This window comes from Paramisgurnus dabryanus, chromosome 13, assembly GCF_030506205.2.
Source record: "Paramisgurnus dabryanus chromosome 13, PD_genome_1.1, whole genome shotgun sequence".
Lineage (NCBI taxonomy): Eukaryota > Metazoa > Chordata > Actinopteri > Cypriniformes > Cobitidae > Paramisgurnus > Paramisgurnus dabryanus.
This window is the reverse complement of record NC_133349.1, coordinates 501,389-518,881: the sequence shown is the minus strand read 5'-3', so window position 1 is coordinate 518,881 and position 17,493 is coordinate 501,389. Positions and strand designations below refer to the sequence as shown.

Here is a 17,493-nt window from a genome sequence, read left to right as displayed (position 1 = left end):
TGTTCTAGTAAGCTGATTTGAGAGTCAAAGCTTTGTTTGTAACCAAGTGACGACTGGTTCAATCCAGAGTCGACTCTGGTTCAATCCTAAAAGATCCTAAATCCATAGCACAGTGAATTCCAAGGTCTTCCATCTGGATCTTTATATTCCACAGTTAGCCTATAAAACAGCTTTGTTCCAGCAGTAATTAATCACATGAATAAGTCGTAACAACACTGCAACAATGACATACCATCAATTTAACTATTTTATTTTTTTATAAATTGTATTTTTTCATTTATGTTCACTGTTATTTTTGTAAATAAAGCATTTTAAGATGCTTGAGCTACATATCTACTGCAAACCAAATCTACCCACAGGTATAAAGTAACTTAAAAAGCATTTAGCATACCCTTATAAGAAGTGACTTAAAAAAAGGAAAACAAATAAAACCATAATTTTGGATCATCACTAAGACTTCCACATTAAACCTTTCTAACTGCACATTATATTGTCTGCACATTATATTATATGTATATATATATGTTTCAAACCTGTAATCATAACAGTTTTAAAAAGGTCAAAATTAAATATATTTTCAACTTCGAAAAATTACTTTTATTACGTATTTAGCATATATTTAAAATATATTTAGAATATTGGGATGTAAAATTTGAAATGTATCTGCTGCCCTTATATGTTGCTATATGAAGGTTAAAACTAAATGTTTTTTGACTGTACAGTACAGTCGTTGATTATTAAACGTGTTTATGTCGCCCTCATGTGACAGCCTGCTGTAATAACATAAAACACACACACACACACACACACACACACACACACACACACACACACACACAGTGAACACTTTTACTATAACGTACCAATAATTATCGCATTATATTTTATTATTGATAATACATTTATCTGATTTATAATCTGACCAACGTGTCCCATCTCCATCATTGCGATGCGCTTGTGTTTCCGCCGGAAGTGTTGACGTCACACAGACTCACTTCCTGGACAGTGTTTGTGTTGCTGCTTTATTTTCTTCAGCCTCTACGTATGTGTTTATCGTCACATCTCAATCAAACATCGTGTTTTTATTTACTATCATGGTCTATATTTCATTTCCTCTCTGCTGTCCAAACTGACTGCTGTCTGGTAAGTGTGTTACCTTAATAGTGTGCTACTAAAGACTAAATAGACAACATACAGAAATCTGACAGACAGTCAAACATCACCTGAATAGAAACATAAAAGAAAACGCACGAGCGCCTTTGCTTTAGTTTGATTAATGGAGGCTTATCTGTGTTTATATTTGTGAATACAGTAATATTACAGTAATGTCATGTTTATTTACCTCAGAAGATTTACTCTATTGAGATCTGTTACCTCATTTACATTGTGTTTCATTTCAGTGTCGTTTTGCTCTTTACACGACAAACACTTTCTGTTTCGCTTTAAATAACAGTACGAGTCATTCAGTCTAATATTACATCATGATCAATGGCATTAACAAAACTCATTCATATCATATCTATATTCTATTAACAACGTTTACTCTCTGCTTTTACTTTTGTGATTTTAAGCAGATTAAAACAATCGTACAAATATTTGTTTATTATTGCTGTTGATCACAAATCTGAATCTGTAAATCACTGTTAGTTATAATAATGAGTTATTGTCCAGAAGAAAGATCTAATACAAATATATCACAAATACACAATGGGTTGTTTTCCCGGACAGGGATTAGACTAGAATTAATGTAAGAGCTGTCCAAACTAAAAACAACTTCCACTGACAGATCTTAAAATACATCAGTGCCCTTTGTTTTGCCTCAAAGTGCACACGAGTAATGTTTTAGTAAGGCATGTTTATTAAACTAGTTATATTTCATAATTAAACTAAGGCCTAGTCCTGTTTTAAGATAATCCCTGTGCGGGAAACCACCCCATTGGTTGTTGACATTAATCCAGCACTTATTTGTGAATCTGGACCACAAAACCAGACCAGATTTATATATCACATTATACATTTATGTATGGTTTGTTAGGATAGGACAAAATATTTGGCAGGGATACAACTATATGAAAATCTGAGAATCTAAATGATTTAATGAATCCTTAACAACATGTATTACTAATGATAAATAAAAAATGTATATTTATAGGAAATTATATCCCAATGATTTTTGGCTTTAAAAAAAATCTATAATTGTGACCCATACAATGTATTGTTAGCTATATCTACAAATATACCCGTGTGATTTATGACTGGTTATGTGGTCCAGTTTCACATATTACGTAATTATTAAATAAATATGAACAAAACAGTTTATGCATTAAGGAAGTACAGATGTGACACACAGACAGATTGAGTTGGTCTGATGATGTTAAACTGGTCTTATACTGGTTTGTGTATTGTTGGTCAGGTCTGGTATGGAGTCTGCGGCTGTGGATGATGATATCTGTATTCTGAAGCACGAGACGGCGTACGGGCCGACAGAAAGCCCCGTGTCTGTGTGTGCCGGAGACGAATCGGTGGCATCTCACTTTGCTCTGGTCACGGCTTACGAGGACATCAAGAAGAGACTGCGAGATACAGAGAAAGAGAATGCAGTGCTCAGGAGAAAAGTCAAACATCTGGAGGATAAAGTCTGTTTAAGATCTCATATCTGTCAACAGCATTTCTGTTAAAGTGTCCATTAGCAAAAAAAATCACACAAACTCTACAGTAATTCAATAACAGAGCGTTATACTGACACGATCCTGCATCAGACTCATATCATTGGTTAAATCGATGATTATAAATGGTTTATGTGTGACTCTTCACTTTAGGCTGTGATAGGAGAAAGTGTTTTTGTGTTAGATTTGAGTTGATGGACTTGATATCACAAATGCTGTGGATTGAGCTTTACTTGCTTTAAACCCTACAATGTTGAATGTGATTTGACAGTTTTTTGTCTTTTTGCCCACAGCACTTTCGACCTGAAGCCCCTCCCGCTGAAGGACCGCAGTACATGAACAAAGCTTTCAGCGCGTACCGCGGTATCTATATAGAGAAGGAGGATTTACAGATGGAACTGAATAAACTGGTACATTACACAATTCAATGCTCAATAGAGCCCTGCGGGGATGATGTATTTCTGTAAGTCAATCCAGAAAGTAGCCAGACTCTGCTTCCTTTGACAAAAAGCCAATTCAGTTTTCCCATAGACATAATATGATGATCCCATAGGGTTATTGAAAAAATCAGATCATCCCTGCGGCGCTCTATATCCTCTTGTTAAATATTCAGTTTGTTATGAGTGCACTGCATGAAAGCATTGTTGGCATGTGTTTCAGAGGAAAGAGAAAGCAGATATGGAGAGATGTTTGACAGATCAGTTACAGACCAGAGAGCTCGAGCTGCTCCAACTCCGATCAGAAATAGAGACCAATCAAGGTAAAGATTCAAAACAACACAATACTGAGACTAACAATAAACTCCTAAATTAAACTACATTTTAATAAACTCCTAAACTAAATAAATAAAAGGAATTAAACCAAAAAGAAAGAGGCTGTTGATATATGCAGGGCTGCACAATACAGAAGCTATTCATTTATGATACACTTGCATTATGCAAGGAATAATTGACGACGAGCCATTCAATTATTCGAAATAATGCACAGCCAAGGTGATAATCGCATTGTGCTTTTAGACCGCAGGTGTGCATTATTTTCAAAGGAGTCAATTATTCCTCTTATGTGCTTCGGGGAAGACATTGTTGAGTTTGGAATCGACTTCAATAAAAAAGTTTGAAGTGATTGACAGAAATGACTTTAAACTCCAACAGTGTTTTATAAACTCTGTAAGCAGGTGTTGGATTTGTGCGTTTTGTTTTGTCAGTTATGAAGAGTCTGAATCATACATCAGAATACTGGCAGGTGGAGAGAGATGAAAGTGAAATCATTCATTCACTACGGCAAGAGTTTGAGAAGAATACACTTCATCATCTCTGTACTTCAACACAGGTCAGTCTCTTTCTCTCACTCATACGCTATCATGGACGAGTTTATGTTAATGTTATGACCAATAACTCATATGATGATTGATGTATAAAGTACTGTGCAGAAGTCTTAGGGCACCACCATGCTACCATTAGGTGTGTTGTTTTTGCAATGTTATAGTAAAGATAGATCATTATTTCTCAGTCTCTTTATTAGAATACAACCAGAAAATACAGAAAATGTGTATGTAGTATTAAAAACAACTGTATAAAAGTGTGAGCTGAAGTGTGAAGTATTTATTAGAGGTAAACTCCCCTTCTACTTGAGCAATAGCAGGAAACTGGAGGATCTCTTAAACCTAAATCAAATGAAAAATCTTAATTTCTAATTCTAATGGAATAATAATTATAATTAATAATAATAATAATTAGTTACATTTATATGTAACTAATGACTTCAGTCTCCTCAAAAAAGCTCAAGATGTGTTTAGTGCCAAGAGAGATCAACACTTAATACTGACTGATGTCTGAAGAAGACATTTACTTCTGAAAATTGTTTTTCATATTTCCTGTATTTTCTGTTTGTATCTTAATAAAAAGAATGAAAATGAATATGGATGGACTTTGTTAAGACAACAAAACATGTGATGGTGGGCTAAAACTTTTGCACAGTACTGTATTTAACTCCTTTAATCATTATTGCTACACGTTTGGCAGTCATTTTATTCCAGTATCCGTTCAATTCCAACAAAAGCAAAGCTCAGAAGTAAAAAGAGTTTAAAAAAGAATGTGATGAAAAATCATCAAATATTGATCTCTGAACTCACTCACGTGAAAACATGAAATACTGTATGAACTTGTTTCTCTTTGTGCTGTTTAAGGTCTGAAAACATTGCATCTGTTTTATTATCATGACTACTTTGTTCAGTGTTCATGCAAACAAATGCAAATTGAAATGATATTTGGGAGAAATGTTGACAGAATGAAACAAAAATGATCATTTGACATAAATGCATACAAATAATTTTGGTGGCGATCTCTTAAATGTTTCCAGAGCTGTATTTGTGAGATGAGTGTCATTGATATTATCACAGTGTTTGTTTGTATGGCAGTAGCTGATCATCCTCAAGCATCTGTTAATAAAATCCAGAAAATCTCTTCACACTGACTGAAACGCATACATCTGAAGTAAAACATCAGCAGAAAGATGGAGATCTGATCTTGAGATGCTTGAAATTATTTTGACATTTGGAACAGAAACTAAATCCCAAAGACATAAATAACTCTTGATCATAGTTTAGTATAAATTAATCTCATCATGTTCTTTTCATCATAGGGTCTTTCTGAACCTGAAGACCACATCCATGACATCACAGACTCCAGGTATTATTCACTACATTCGATTTGTGTGAAGCTTTGATGATGTTGTTAAGTGCTGAAAACAGCCACTAGATGGAGGGATTGTAACAGAGAGATCAGATCAGACACACGGGACTCTCCCAGTCATTCAATAGAAAGATCATGCACATTTGCTTTATAAAGAATCTCATATGGCAGGATTTAGCTTTTAGACAAAAACAAATCCTCACCTTGTTTTCACATGAAAGCTTTTAATGGTTTATGATTCTCAGTGAATAGGAAATCTGAATTACTTTCCTCATCCATTAATCATTATTGAATGTAAATCACAAAGTATGAAAACTCTGAATGAATATATTGATAAGATGAGATTTATTGTGTTAGGACGCTGGCCATCGTGCAGTCTTATCAAGATGTGTTGAGTGAAGTGTCACGCTTGCACAACGTTGTACGATCACAGTCAGATCTGATGAAGAAATTACAAAAGAGACCGATGCTGTCGGGACTCAGACGAGGTGAGTCTGATGTCATTATCAGCTTTCAGCCAATGATCTGCATTTATCTATGTATGTATTTATAGATTTAAAACACATAGAATATATAAACCCATCTGAATGTCTTTGGCAGTCACATCAGGTGATAATAACAATGAAAATAATGCAATCTCTTTATATTAGCTGAAAAAGAATGCAGATATGATATGAAATGTTTTGTGTTATTGTCTGTATGAAGTCTCTTGATATTCTCTCTGTGTAAAAAAGAGATGGCAAGCACAAGATGTAAATGATGAGAACGAGTGTTAAAAATGAGCAGATTCATGTTTATTTAGGTGAATCTGTGAACGCATGAGACGCCGGGCGGCCGCGTGAGACACAATGAGGTTTTTTTAATGTACCTCATATATTCCTCGGAGAGATCTGCAACATAATCAGTTTTCAGATCAGCCCATCATTGTTTCTTTCCACACAATGCGCTGTAATGCATGGATTATGAATGCTGTGTGCTTTAAAATCAAACTGAAACTTCACAGTTTAACACATCACATGTCACATTCACAGTACTCGTAATAACAGCATATGTAGAGGGTGATTGTGACATATGTCTTGTAAGGGCAAATGGGGCAGTGAAACTATTTATTTATCAATGAGAGAAAATCAAATCTCTGAGAGCACATTATTAAAACTGCACACGCCCTCATTAATGTGACATCACAGCCAACATCAAACATGAACTCTTGACATTATCTTCATCTAGTTCTCATAATAAAGTCATTGGTAATATATTGAAACATGAATATAATGAACTACTGTAATTCAAGTTTCAAAGCATTTACTGTCATACCGGTGTGGATTGAAAGCAGGTTTTCCTGAGCAATGAAATTCTTACTTTTGCTGCAGGACTGTACACACATACACAAACTATACACGCATACATACAATATAACAAACATAAAAAACTGCTGCAGTAGTCAAATAGACTGAATATATTTAGCTATATATCTATAAATATAGATCATATATAATATATCTATATATGCAAGTATAGATTGGGAATGTAGAATAGGAAAAATAATGTATATGATGTCTATATGCAAATGTACATTATTAACAATATTAATAACAGTACTAACTTATGTGCAAAAACATTAGTGCAGTAACAAGTATAGAGTAGGATTGTAGGTTGAAAAAATAATTTAGACTAAATACAGTATATATGATATCTGTATAAACAAATGTAAACGTATTAACTTCTGTGCAAAAACATTAGTGCAGTAACTTGCAAATGAGTGCAAATACAATATACCAATGGCAGCATTAACATTTGAACATAATGTATTCATATCATGTTAATCTCTGTTTTCAGAATTAGGGTTGTTTTTATTTTGTCCCATCTACCCCAACACACTGTGGGACAGCAGGATTTTGGGACTTTTCTCACTATAAAGTGACTGATGTTGTGTCTCTTGTGTATGCTTGGTGGTTCAGCTTCTTATTAACTACAGAATGAGTTTCTGAATCACTGTAAGGCATAAATGAATCTTTCAATGTCAGAAATGTAAATAGTTAATGGCTCAATTTAAACAACATCATTCTGAAAATAGATTTTGTTGCAGTAGTTTGCTGTATTCATGTTTTGATTATCAAAGGCGTGTGAGTGTTTTTATAAATATGACAAAATAATAATAATACACAGAAACTAACCGATCATTTATTATAACGTTAAAATTGCCTCTTCGTATGTGTGATCAAAAATGTCCTTTAAAATGCAAATGAGCTGATCTCTGCAGTAAATGTCAGTGTCGTGGTTGGATAGTGCAGATTAAGGGGTGGTATTATTATAATAGGATCTCCTTCTGACCTCACAAGGGGAGCTATTTTTTCAGATGCTTGCAGAGAATGGTTTATCAAAACTAAGTTACTGGGTTGATCTTTATCACATTTTCTTGGTTGATAGAAGCACTGAGAAACCAATTATAGCAAACATGGAAAAAGTCAGATTTTCATGATATGTCACCTTTCATAAATAGTTCAGTCTAGTTTTACGGGTGTTGAGTGTCTACAGTCTTGTTTATTTCTGCTTGATCATTCAGTATTAAAGGACTGTTGTCATGTAGGCAGTGCACTCTGGGTTTTAAGAACAAAATGATCAAAAGTCCTAACGTGAACTGCATTGGTTTTTCAGATGTGTTATAAATCCAGATGATGTTATTTCATCAGATTCGGCTGTTCCAGTGCAGTGCTTGGATGATGTGGAGAAGATCACAGAGCCGGCGAGAGGATCGACGTCTAGGCCTCCAAGCGCACCTCCTCTTCCCTCGGCATCAGGGACTCAAGTTCTGGATGGCTCGCAGGAGAACTGCTTGAAGGACCCGTGGCCCGTACCACGACCCGCTCCTTTGGGCAGCCCCGGTGGCGGCGGTCTGCCTCGGCCTCAACGAATGGGCTCGCTGGATGAGAGCTCCTGGTCTTTTCCCAGTCCGCCGAGACCGAGCGACGCGTCTTTTTGGGACAACTCGACGTCCAAGAGCTCCACGGCTAACTGGACCCCGCCATACTGATCCACGGTCCCTGTCACATGACACCTTACCTGCCTTAATGTGTCCCCTCGCTGAGCCCCGGATGATTATATACCTCGAGCGATCTGGACTGTGACCGTCAGTCACCGCATATTTTCTGCTCAAGTCTGGGGACGGAGGTTTGATTTGAGTTTAAAGACCAGAGAGGCGGACCTTTGTGTGTATGAATGTGCGTGCGTGCGTGTTTTTCTGCATTAAACTCACTCCAGTGGCTTTGTCCGAAACATATATTTGTGCTTTTACTATAGCCACGTCTCATTGAGTGCTGTAACTGGATTATGTCTTGTATTATGAATGTATAAAGGGATGTTTAGTAGTCCAGAGTTCAGTCAGAAAGATTTGATTTGCAATGTGAACGCTGCTCTGATGTGTTTCAGCTCGGTTCAAATCTGATAAAAACCAACTTGTTGTTTTAGCTTTTAGATTTAGTCTATGAAATATATGGGCAGCACTTTTTTCCCTTATTTTTTTCCTTTAAACAGAGTTCCCACGAGACGTGAACTGTCAGAGAATTTTAAATTGTGATTCATTTCCAGGTCTGAATAAAAATATTTAAGTTCTGCAAAGTTGTAAAAATGTGTACTGTGAAAATAAATCATGCTCAGATCAAATATATCTCATTGCTCTTTGTCTCGAATAGTTTTTTTATTATTTATTGGTCAGATGTTTGGGGAACGCTGTTTAAAGTCTTGCATTTTTAACACATTTTCTGTATTTCAGGATAAGTTTTATCCACTAGTCACCAGTGTTTAGAGGGTGAAAAGTGTCTCTGTGGGTTTGTTTAGGGATTTAAAGTAAATTTGGTCAATATTGATGTGATAAAGATGTTCTTAAAGATACTACAATTCAATTATAAAACTAAAATCTCAAATGTTTTTGCTATGATAAATTATAAGGAATGAAATAAATGCAATAGAAAGGTGGGCATCTAAACACTGTTGGGCTAGTTACTCAAAACAATTATATATAACTCATTACTAGTTACTCCTTTCAAAAGTAATATTATTACTTTATACTCCCAGACAAAAACTGGTAATGCATAATTTTAGCAGTCTGTGAATCCATGAAATATTCTAATGCTAACTTCCTCTGTTGGTGACATTGTGACAAAAATAACTAGCTATTTTTTAGATGGTAACTGTAATATTAAAGTAAAGTAATTAGTTACACTACTAACTAGTTACTGCCCAACACAATTATCTAAATATGTAAATTTGAGTCTGATATTTGTGTTTATTTGAAGTAATTGATCTATCTCAGCTGTTTGTGTTTGTTAGCAGTTAAGCTCAGATGATAAATAAAAAGTTTTGTTATTTATGCCCTGATTTAAAGACACACTATTGTATTTATATTCAAACTTAATCCACAGTCTACTGAAACTCTTCATGTTTTGAGCTTGATCTGATTGAAAATGTTTGCAAAATGTGGTTTATACATTCATTCAGTTCTGTATGTAAACCGTAATACAATGTACAGTAGATTATTTTTAGGATCAGTCCTGAAACTTTGTTAATAATCAATAAAGAAATGAATGTAAAGACTGTTGTTTCAATGAAATAACACAAACAATTATAGGATAGTACACACAAACACTACATACAGACCACACACTGTGGGATTTCATTAAATCCATGAGCTGGTCATCAGAACAAATGTGCATTTATATGTATGTATATATGCTCAAAAATTATATTTGTATTAAGATTTTAATTTAAACCCTTGCATCTGTTTAATTTTCATCATTATTTTAATGACATTACAGAGTCTCTACATGAAGCGTCAATGAGCTCATAAACATTCAACAGAAGAACAAACTTTGTTCTTTTTTCCTGTCGAGACTTAAAGAAGCTCGAGAGATTTTGTAAAAAAAACCATTGGACTTCACAGGATAACTGGTAAAAATAGTTAAATATTTAATATCTATTTCAAAATTGTATATGTAATTATTTTGTAATTGTGTATAATATGTTTATATAATTCATATGTGATCAATTTTAGACTCCCAGGAGAGCGTTCAGGTCATCAGATGATATTATTTAAACCCATTGTTTTTGTCTGTATTACACACAAGGTCCGCCACACACAGGTTAGTTGATATATTTTATTTGAAATTGCAAAAAATAAACAATTGTGGAAAACATTAAGGATGAAATTTGTGTTTTTTGCAGTCCAGTGATAAAAGTCATTAAATTATTAGAGGAAACTTATTAAGCTAAATGAAGAAATCACTTTAGTAAATATAAATCAGTGCTGGAAATCTAAACACTGTGATGTTTAAGTGACTTTCAGCGTTTCTCTTCTGCTTCACACCGATCCAAACACAAACACATTAAATAATCATTTTGTACTTTAAACAAACCAAATAAATCACATTATTTTACATGATAAGAAAGCAAATCTCCAGAGGTCGTGCATGCATCTGATGTGATTCAAAAACATCCTCTATGAATTTTGATGAGGTTGAGATGCTAGTGGTGATTGATATATGAGCTCATCATGAATATAAACACAAGAGATTTCTGCTGTACACGAGACGCCGGCCGGACCCTCAGTTACTGCTTCACTGATAAAAACACAAATCAGCTACATACTGGTGGGTAACTTCTGTTTCCTGCTCTTGGATGGAATCCCAGTCTGTTCATATTCCAGTTTCTCCTGAATATATTCCTGCTTGCACTCCTGGAAGAATTCAGGATCCTTGTAGCTGTAAGATTGACATGAATAAATCCATCATGAGATCACAGAGAAACTCAAATATCTCCTTATGAAGAAAAACATTTAGACAAAGACCAGACAAAGGTTTTCATGTAATGCATCTAAAAATCTTAAATGATATAACAAGCGAGTAAAAAAAAACAGAGGTCATTTCTGCAATTTCATAAACATTTAGAATGTCCCTGTCAATATAAATGAGATTATTTCATACAGATTTAGTTTGTTTAAATAAACCGAGAGAGATGAGATGTGATGTGATTGACTTACTGGCGTGTCAGACACTCCTTCAGAGTGGCGTTTTCCTCACGACACTTAAACGGCATTAAGAAACCAGAGTCCTTACAGCAGGCGGTAAACGCTGAGAAGATCACAAAAAATAACATTTTAGAAAAAAAAGAATAATAAATACTCAATTAATTATGTAATAATATCACAGCTTGCATCGTACTGGTCAAGCGTTTATCTCCATGTTTAATGAAACAACACACAATGACTTGAACAAGTGTAATAATGTGTTGTGTTAAAAGGCTGTTGAGGGGTCTCTGTCACACATTCATTTGCTCTTTGATCCCCAAACATCATTGTAATTACTGCTTTCATCTGTATGCAGAACAGATTGAGCAAAACCAATTGTAGGATGCACAACCCTGAGACTAATCTAATACATATAAAGCTCATTACCTCACGCACAGAAACATGAAGCAGAAATCATTTCTCCACACGTCTATTCATTCATTCATTCAGCGCCAGCTCTTATTTACAAATGATCATCAAATGAATATAATAATGACCCTTAGACTCAAATATAACTCACTCCTCTGACAATTACACCGGTTTAATAAAACACATTATTGATTTTTATATTTACACTCAGAATCTAGATCAGTTTGACAGGAGAGATCAATTCAAATGTGTTTCTAATGAATCAGATCTCCTATCAATCTCATCATCTCTATTATAAAATTTCATTGTATTTTTTTCACAGTTGATTTGATTATTTGTCCATCAAAATAATTCACAACAATAACATGAAGCAAACAAAAGACAAATTCATAATCTTGCTGAGATCTGAAGGTATACTCTATGAAAAACATTTGCATCTACATGATGATGATGATGATGATGATGATGTAAGGGCTGCATGATAAATCCCATAGTCATGCACATCTTGTCAGTAAAGTCGCCATCACCTGCTTTTACTACACAAGCTGGGCCATATTGCATATATATATCACAGGCGACATCCACAATAATGAATGCGAAATTGACCCAACTGTCATCCGTAGATGATGCCGAGTGCCCCCCCCCACCTCTTTATCCTTCAGTCAATCTCTTTTTTTTATGGATGACTGGTCAATTAAATCTGACATGATTACATGAGAAGATCTTCAGAGCTCAATCTCCTCTCCTGCAGTCTGATGGATCTTAAAAAAGGATTCTGTCGAGGCAGAGTTTACTCCACCACTAACTGACCTTTATGACCACACTTTCTAAGCTAACTTTTAACCAATTTAACCCAACTAATAATTCAAAAGTCTTTCAAAACCCCATCCACCGGTCAGTCAGCTGCATGTTACCATGGGATAAAAGTAAAATCAGCACATTTACAACCATCTTTAACTTCACAGAAACTTCTGCTCAATGGATGTGGGTTTTGAATAGCGGATGCTGGTACCAATACAGAGAAAGCAATAAAATGAGGCCGATATAACATAAATGTACTTACAGTAAATTACACACTGTAAAAAATATGCAGCACTTTTGTCAAATCAATATATTTTTTATGTTAATTTAAATAAAAAAAATAAAGGGGACATTTCACAAGACTTTTTAAAGAAAAAAAAGTGTGTCAGTTATGGGTGTGTCCTTTTAAATGCAAATGAGCAGATTTCTCTACTAAATGTCAGTGCTGTGGTTGGATAGTGAAGATTAAGGGGCGGTATTATTATAATTTTAATGAGCTATTTTTTCACATGCTTGCAGAGAATGGTTTACCAAAACTAAGTTACTGGGTTGATCTTTTTCACATTTTCTAGGTTGATAGAAACACTGGGGACCCAATTATAGCACTTAAACATGGAAAAAGTCAGATTTTCATGATATGTCCCCTTTAAACTTAATTTTATAAGTTATGTTAACTTTTCATAAGCCAAAACTTAAAATAGTGGGTTGAACTGACTTTCAATACCAAGTTGTTTTAACTTCATGCTGCATTTATTTTACAGTGCAGACAAACAGAAAATATGTGAAACTTAATAAACATTTGTCATGCATAATATTTGTAAATAAATCCGTTTTTAAGTACTTAAGCGCTATTTACAAGACATACGGCACGGCTGATCTGAGCCCTCACGGTGCTCTTTGAATATGAAGTGTAACAGAACATTAGGTCACGTAAACAAAAGATTGATCATTTTACTGTTTACATCTTAGTATGTTTTTAATAGGAACAACTCATTTAAGAAATAGAAAGATTTATTGGCCAATGCCAATGCAAATATACTGATATATCAATAACAGAAAGCAAAATGACAGAAAACTCAAAGCACTTATCAACATGAAATCATTGATTTAACTGCTGTAATGCAAGCAAACAGGCACCGGGAACAGTCAGTCACTTTAGATAAAAACATCTGCCAAATGCATACATGTAAATAAAGAAAGAGAAAGATTTCTGACATCTTCAGAGGTGAAGATTATTGTTTTTACACTTTGATTTTAAAGATTTTGAGAAGCAGGAACATGTAGTGTATTATAAAGTGAAGTGGATTCATTCTGATATCATGTTTACAATAACAGATCAACACAACCGGTCATGGACTGAACAGATAAGTGCATTTTACTTAAAACTTTGCATTGCCTCCTATATGAAACAAATTCATTTTGCTGTGGTCTAAAGCTTTAAACTCACTGCTGAAGACACGAAAGAGCGAGCGGCGCCGTCTTAACAGTGCTGCAGATGGGCAGAGGTGTGAAATAGATGGGCACAGTTTTGGAGGGGGGTTTCCACAACAGCCTCCGCCAATATGCTGCAGGTGTCCAATCAGAATCACAGCGAGCACACGCATGATATCTTACACCACCAACTAAACCAACACAAGTGTGAGTCTTCAGTAAGTTCAAAAGAGAGGAAACTGTTATGACACAATACACACACATAAACTGAGCCACACGTGTCAACACCTTGACTTATTTGACCAACATACAGCCAAGACACATTTACTTTACTTTTTTAAATTCTTTATGACGTTTCTTTGTTCCCTCAGCTCAAAATGTTCCAGTGAGTTCATGGATCCATCAAAGGATTACTCCACTTCATAAAAAAATCATAAATAAATCAATGGCATAAGGGTCTTATCTAGCAAAACCATCCTCATTTCAATCAGTAATCAATAGTTTTTAAAGGATTCAAGTGTTACTGATAAAGTTAAACAAAAATGAATTGACAATTGTCACCTTGCACACAGTGTTTTGACACTGAAATACATCACTTCCGGTCGGCGTCTCACATGCGGTGTAGTCACACAAGTTTATTTTATTGAATGCATCCAAAGCCCAAATGGATGTGAAAAGTACGCATCCACAGAGGATTGGCGCCATATGCAGACCCTTTTTAACTCTCCATTCAGTTTATTGGCCGTCATTCCTCATGTACAGCGGAAAGGTTGCATTAAAGTAACCACACTGATTTTAAATAAGATAAAGATGACTGGCTGCCGCATTTGGCCCACAGGCTGCCAGTTGACTAGCCCTGGTCTATGGGTTGTGAACACAGCAGATGCACAAATATTTTACTCTGGTATCACACTAAAGTCATCATTTTGATATGATAACACTACCACCTTTATAGACAGTTATAACCTGTCACACATTTTCAAGATTAAAGCTTGCTGAGATGGGAGCGAGTGTTAGGGTTAGTTTAGTTTAGTTTTTATACACGTGTGTGAATGTGCACAGAGATTGTGAGCTGCTCACAGATTCATTTCACTATGTATTAGTCAAGATGTCAGTGAGCACAACTCATTCACTTTTTTTAAACATAACACTGAGTAAAAACATTTAAAGACATCGAGCCGGACTCCAAACCAGTCAGGATAGAGAAGAAGTTAAGAGGTTTTTGTTAAAGGAGGATTATTCATACCATTCACGTGTTGAGCGCATCTCTCTTTGGCTTTCTCTCGCATCATCTTTGGGATCAACACATCGAGCTCCACGTGTCTCAGATGTGGCTCATCTGTTGAGTCAAAGCAAAATATCTTCAATGACACTTCATAACTCATAATAATGTCAGGGTTCCCACTCCAGGTCAAATGTCAAATTCCCTTTACTAACTAAAAAGATGAATTTTCATGACTGGTATGAGCTTGGATAATGTAGTGTACACTGTGAGTTTATAAAAACATAGCTTAAATGTGTGAAATGAATAAACAGTGCCAATAAACAGATGTTTAAATTGGAGTCATTGTAGACTGGGACCTGGAAATGGTTTTCCTTACGTCACAAGTTAACAAGCGGATAACGGCTGCGTACGAATACCCACACTTGCGGTCTTGATCACTCGAGAGTACGTGCACGCGACAGGAAGTAAGTGTGCAAGACTGTCCCATGTCTTAAAACTGGCAAAGTGCAGTGCCCTTAACCCACACTATTTGAATACCGCTTCGGAGGCTAAGTGTATCCCATTATGCATCATGTTTAGGATGTAAATCGTGAGACTTTTGACAAAACCTCGAACAATGTCTTAGAAACTTTTGATTGTAAGTTAATAAATTTATATTACATATTATGTTGGTAGTAAAACAAAAAGTGTTGCACATTGCATTGGTGCCAGCATGGTATTTCTCAAATTACCTCAACTGCTTTTATCACATATTTAGAAATAACATTATTTTATTTTGTCATTTAATCAGGGACTACTAAATAAACAATACATTTTAATAAAGCCACATGCACATCATTTTTACAGGTGCAAGGAATTCTGCTTCTGAAAGTTTCATATAAGTGTAGGTAATCTTTAAGTTCAGCAAATGTTCATATCAGAGTGTTTCTGTTTATGTGTTCATTTTTATTTAAAGAAGAAATTAAAAATATATATTTTAAGTAGCCTAAATAAAAAACGAATAATATTGGCCCAAATTGTTGCCACTACCTGGATTAAGTGTCAAATCAGGTGAATAATACTACATGCACACTTGGGATCTTTACGCCCACTAGAAATACGTCATGTAAGTAGTCAAGTAGTCAAGTGCAAAGACCGCAAGTGTGGTTATTTGGACGCAGCATAAATTTTGATAAATGGAAACTTAAATATAAAGCAACAAATATAAATCTCTGATATACCATGACTTGGACACAAATATACATTTCCCTGACTTGCAATGTATGGAAAAAACCTTTTAAAATGCAATGATGATATTCCAGAAATCCCATGATGACTTATGGGAACCCTGTACGTTAACTCATAACGACACACAAACACGCGTCCACAAACTTCTCCATCTATTTCTTTATACTCGATGTATCTATTGTGAGGATCTGTGGTCTTTTGTGGGGATGTTTGTTATTAAGTCAAATACATTTAATAATGATTAAATACAGTGAGAAATATGTGACGCGTGTTTGTCAACAGATGAATAACAACAGCGGAAGTGTTGTAGGTGACAGTTTGTTGTCTTACCTTTAGAAGTCTCCATTTACACTGCTGTTACTGTCTCCACTGTTTTAATGTTTAAACAACGAGATTTATTATTATTATTATTATATTATATAGCATTTATCCATGCCCAATGTGACCCCGCTAGCAACATGCTTCACACGGAGACAGCGTTTCACACGTCACTTCCGCCTACGACACAACTGCAGCGTGCGCGGGGGAATTGTAGTCCTACAGCTCAGTATGAACTACATTTGAATGTTTCTGGTATGTTCAAACTAAACATTAATTTCAGAGTTTGTATAATACAATTTGTAATGTTGTTATTTTAGGTAAAAGCGCGTGTCAAATGTACACTTGTGAAAAACAACCGCACTGCAATATATACATTTCTAAATGTAGATTTATTTGTTATAGTCTCGTGTCTCGTTCTAAAGTCTCAGAAATGTGTTTCTAATGTTATTGGTCAGATTATTGGCAGGTTATTAAAGCACTGCCCTAATGTAGATGAACAGTTCATTAGCATATAAACCGTTTCACTATAAAATACATTTAAATTCATCAAGTGTGCAGCTAACAGATATTTTGCTTGTTAATATTTGTCTGTGTTTACTGACCAAGATAAAAAGCTAAATATTAAGACAATATATAAACTCAGGACACAATAAATATGTAACAGAGTCAATGTTCACACTAATGAATTTGAATGAAATGATATAA

The 17,493-nt window shown here is 35.0% G+C and overlaps 2 protein-coding genes across 2 annotated transcripts; one reads left to right on the top strand and one right to left on the bottom strand.

Annotated features, from left to right (window-relative positions):
- The first annotated feature begins 985 nt into the window (after positions 1–985).
- On the top strand, positions 986–9,420 carry azi2 (5-azacytidine induced 2). Its single transcript, XM_065270610.2, has 8 exons — positions 986–1,143; positions 2,414–2,636; positions 2,960–3,076; positions 3,327–3,426; positions 3,871–3,995; positions 5,307–5,353; positions 5,714–5,844; positions 8,047–9,420. Exons 2-8 carry the CDS (start codon positions 2,421–2,423, stop codon positions 8,385–8,387), a joined length of 1,077 nt encoding a protein of 358 aa, XP_065126682.1. The 5' UTR covers positions 986–1,143; positions 2,414–2,420; the 3' UTR covers positions 8,388–9,420.
- A 139-nt stretch (positions 9,421–9,559) lies between these two features.
- Positions 9,560–16,959, bottom strand: cmc1 (C-x(9)-C motif containing 1). Its single transcript, XM_065270611.2, has 4 exons — positions 16,798–16,959; positions 15,262–15,354; positions 11,388–11,478; positions 9,560–11,109 (listed from the first exon to the last, which is right to left on the bottom strand). The coding sequence occupies exons 1-4, from the start codon at positions 16,811–16,813 to the stop codon at positions 10,989–10,991; spliced, it is 321 nt and encodes a 106-aa protein (XP_065126683.1). The 5' UTR covers positions 16,814–16,959; the 3' UTR covers positions 9,560–10,988.
- Between the last annotated feature and the right edge of the window lie 534 nt (positions 16,960–17,493).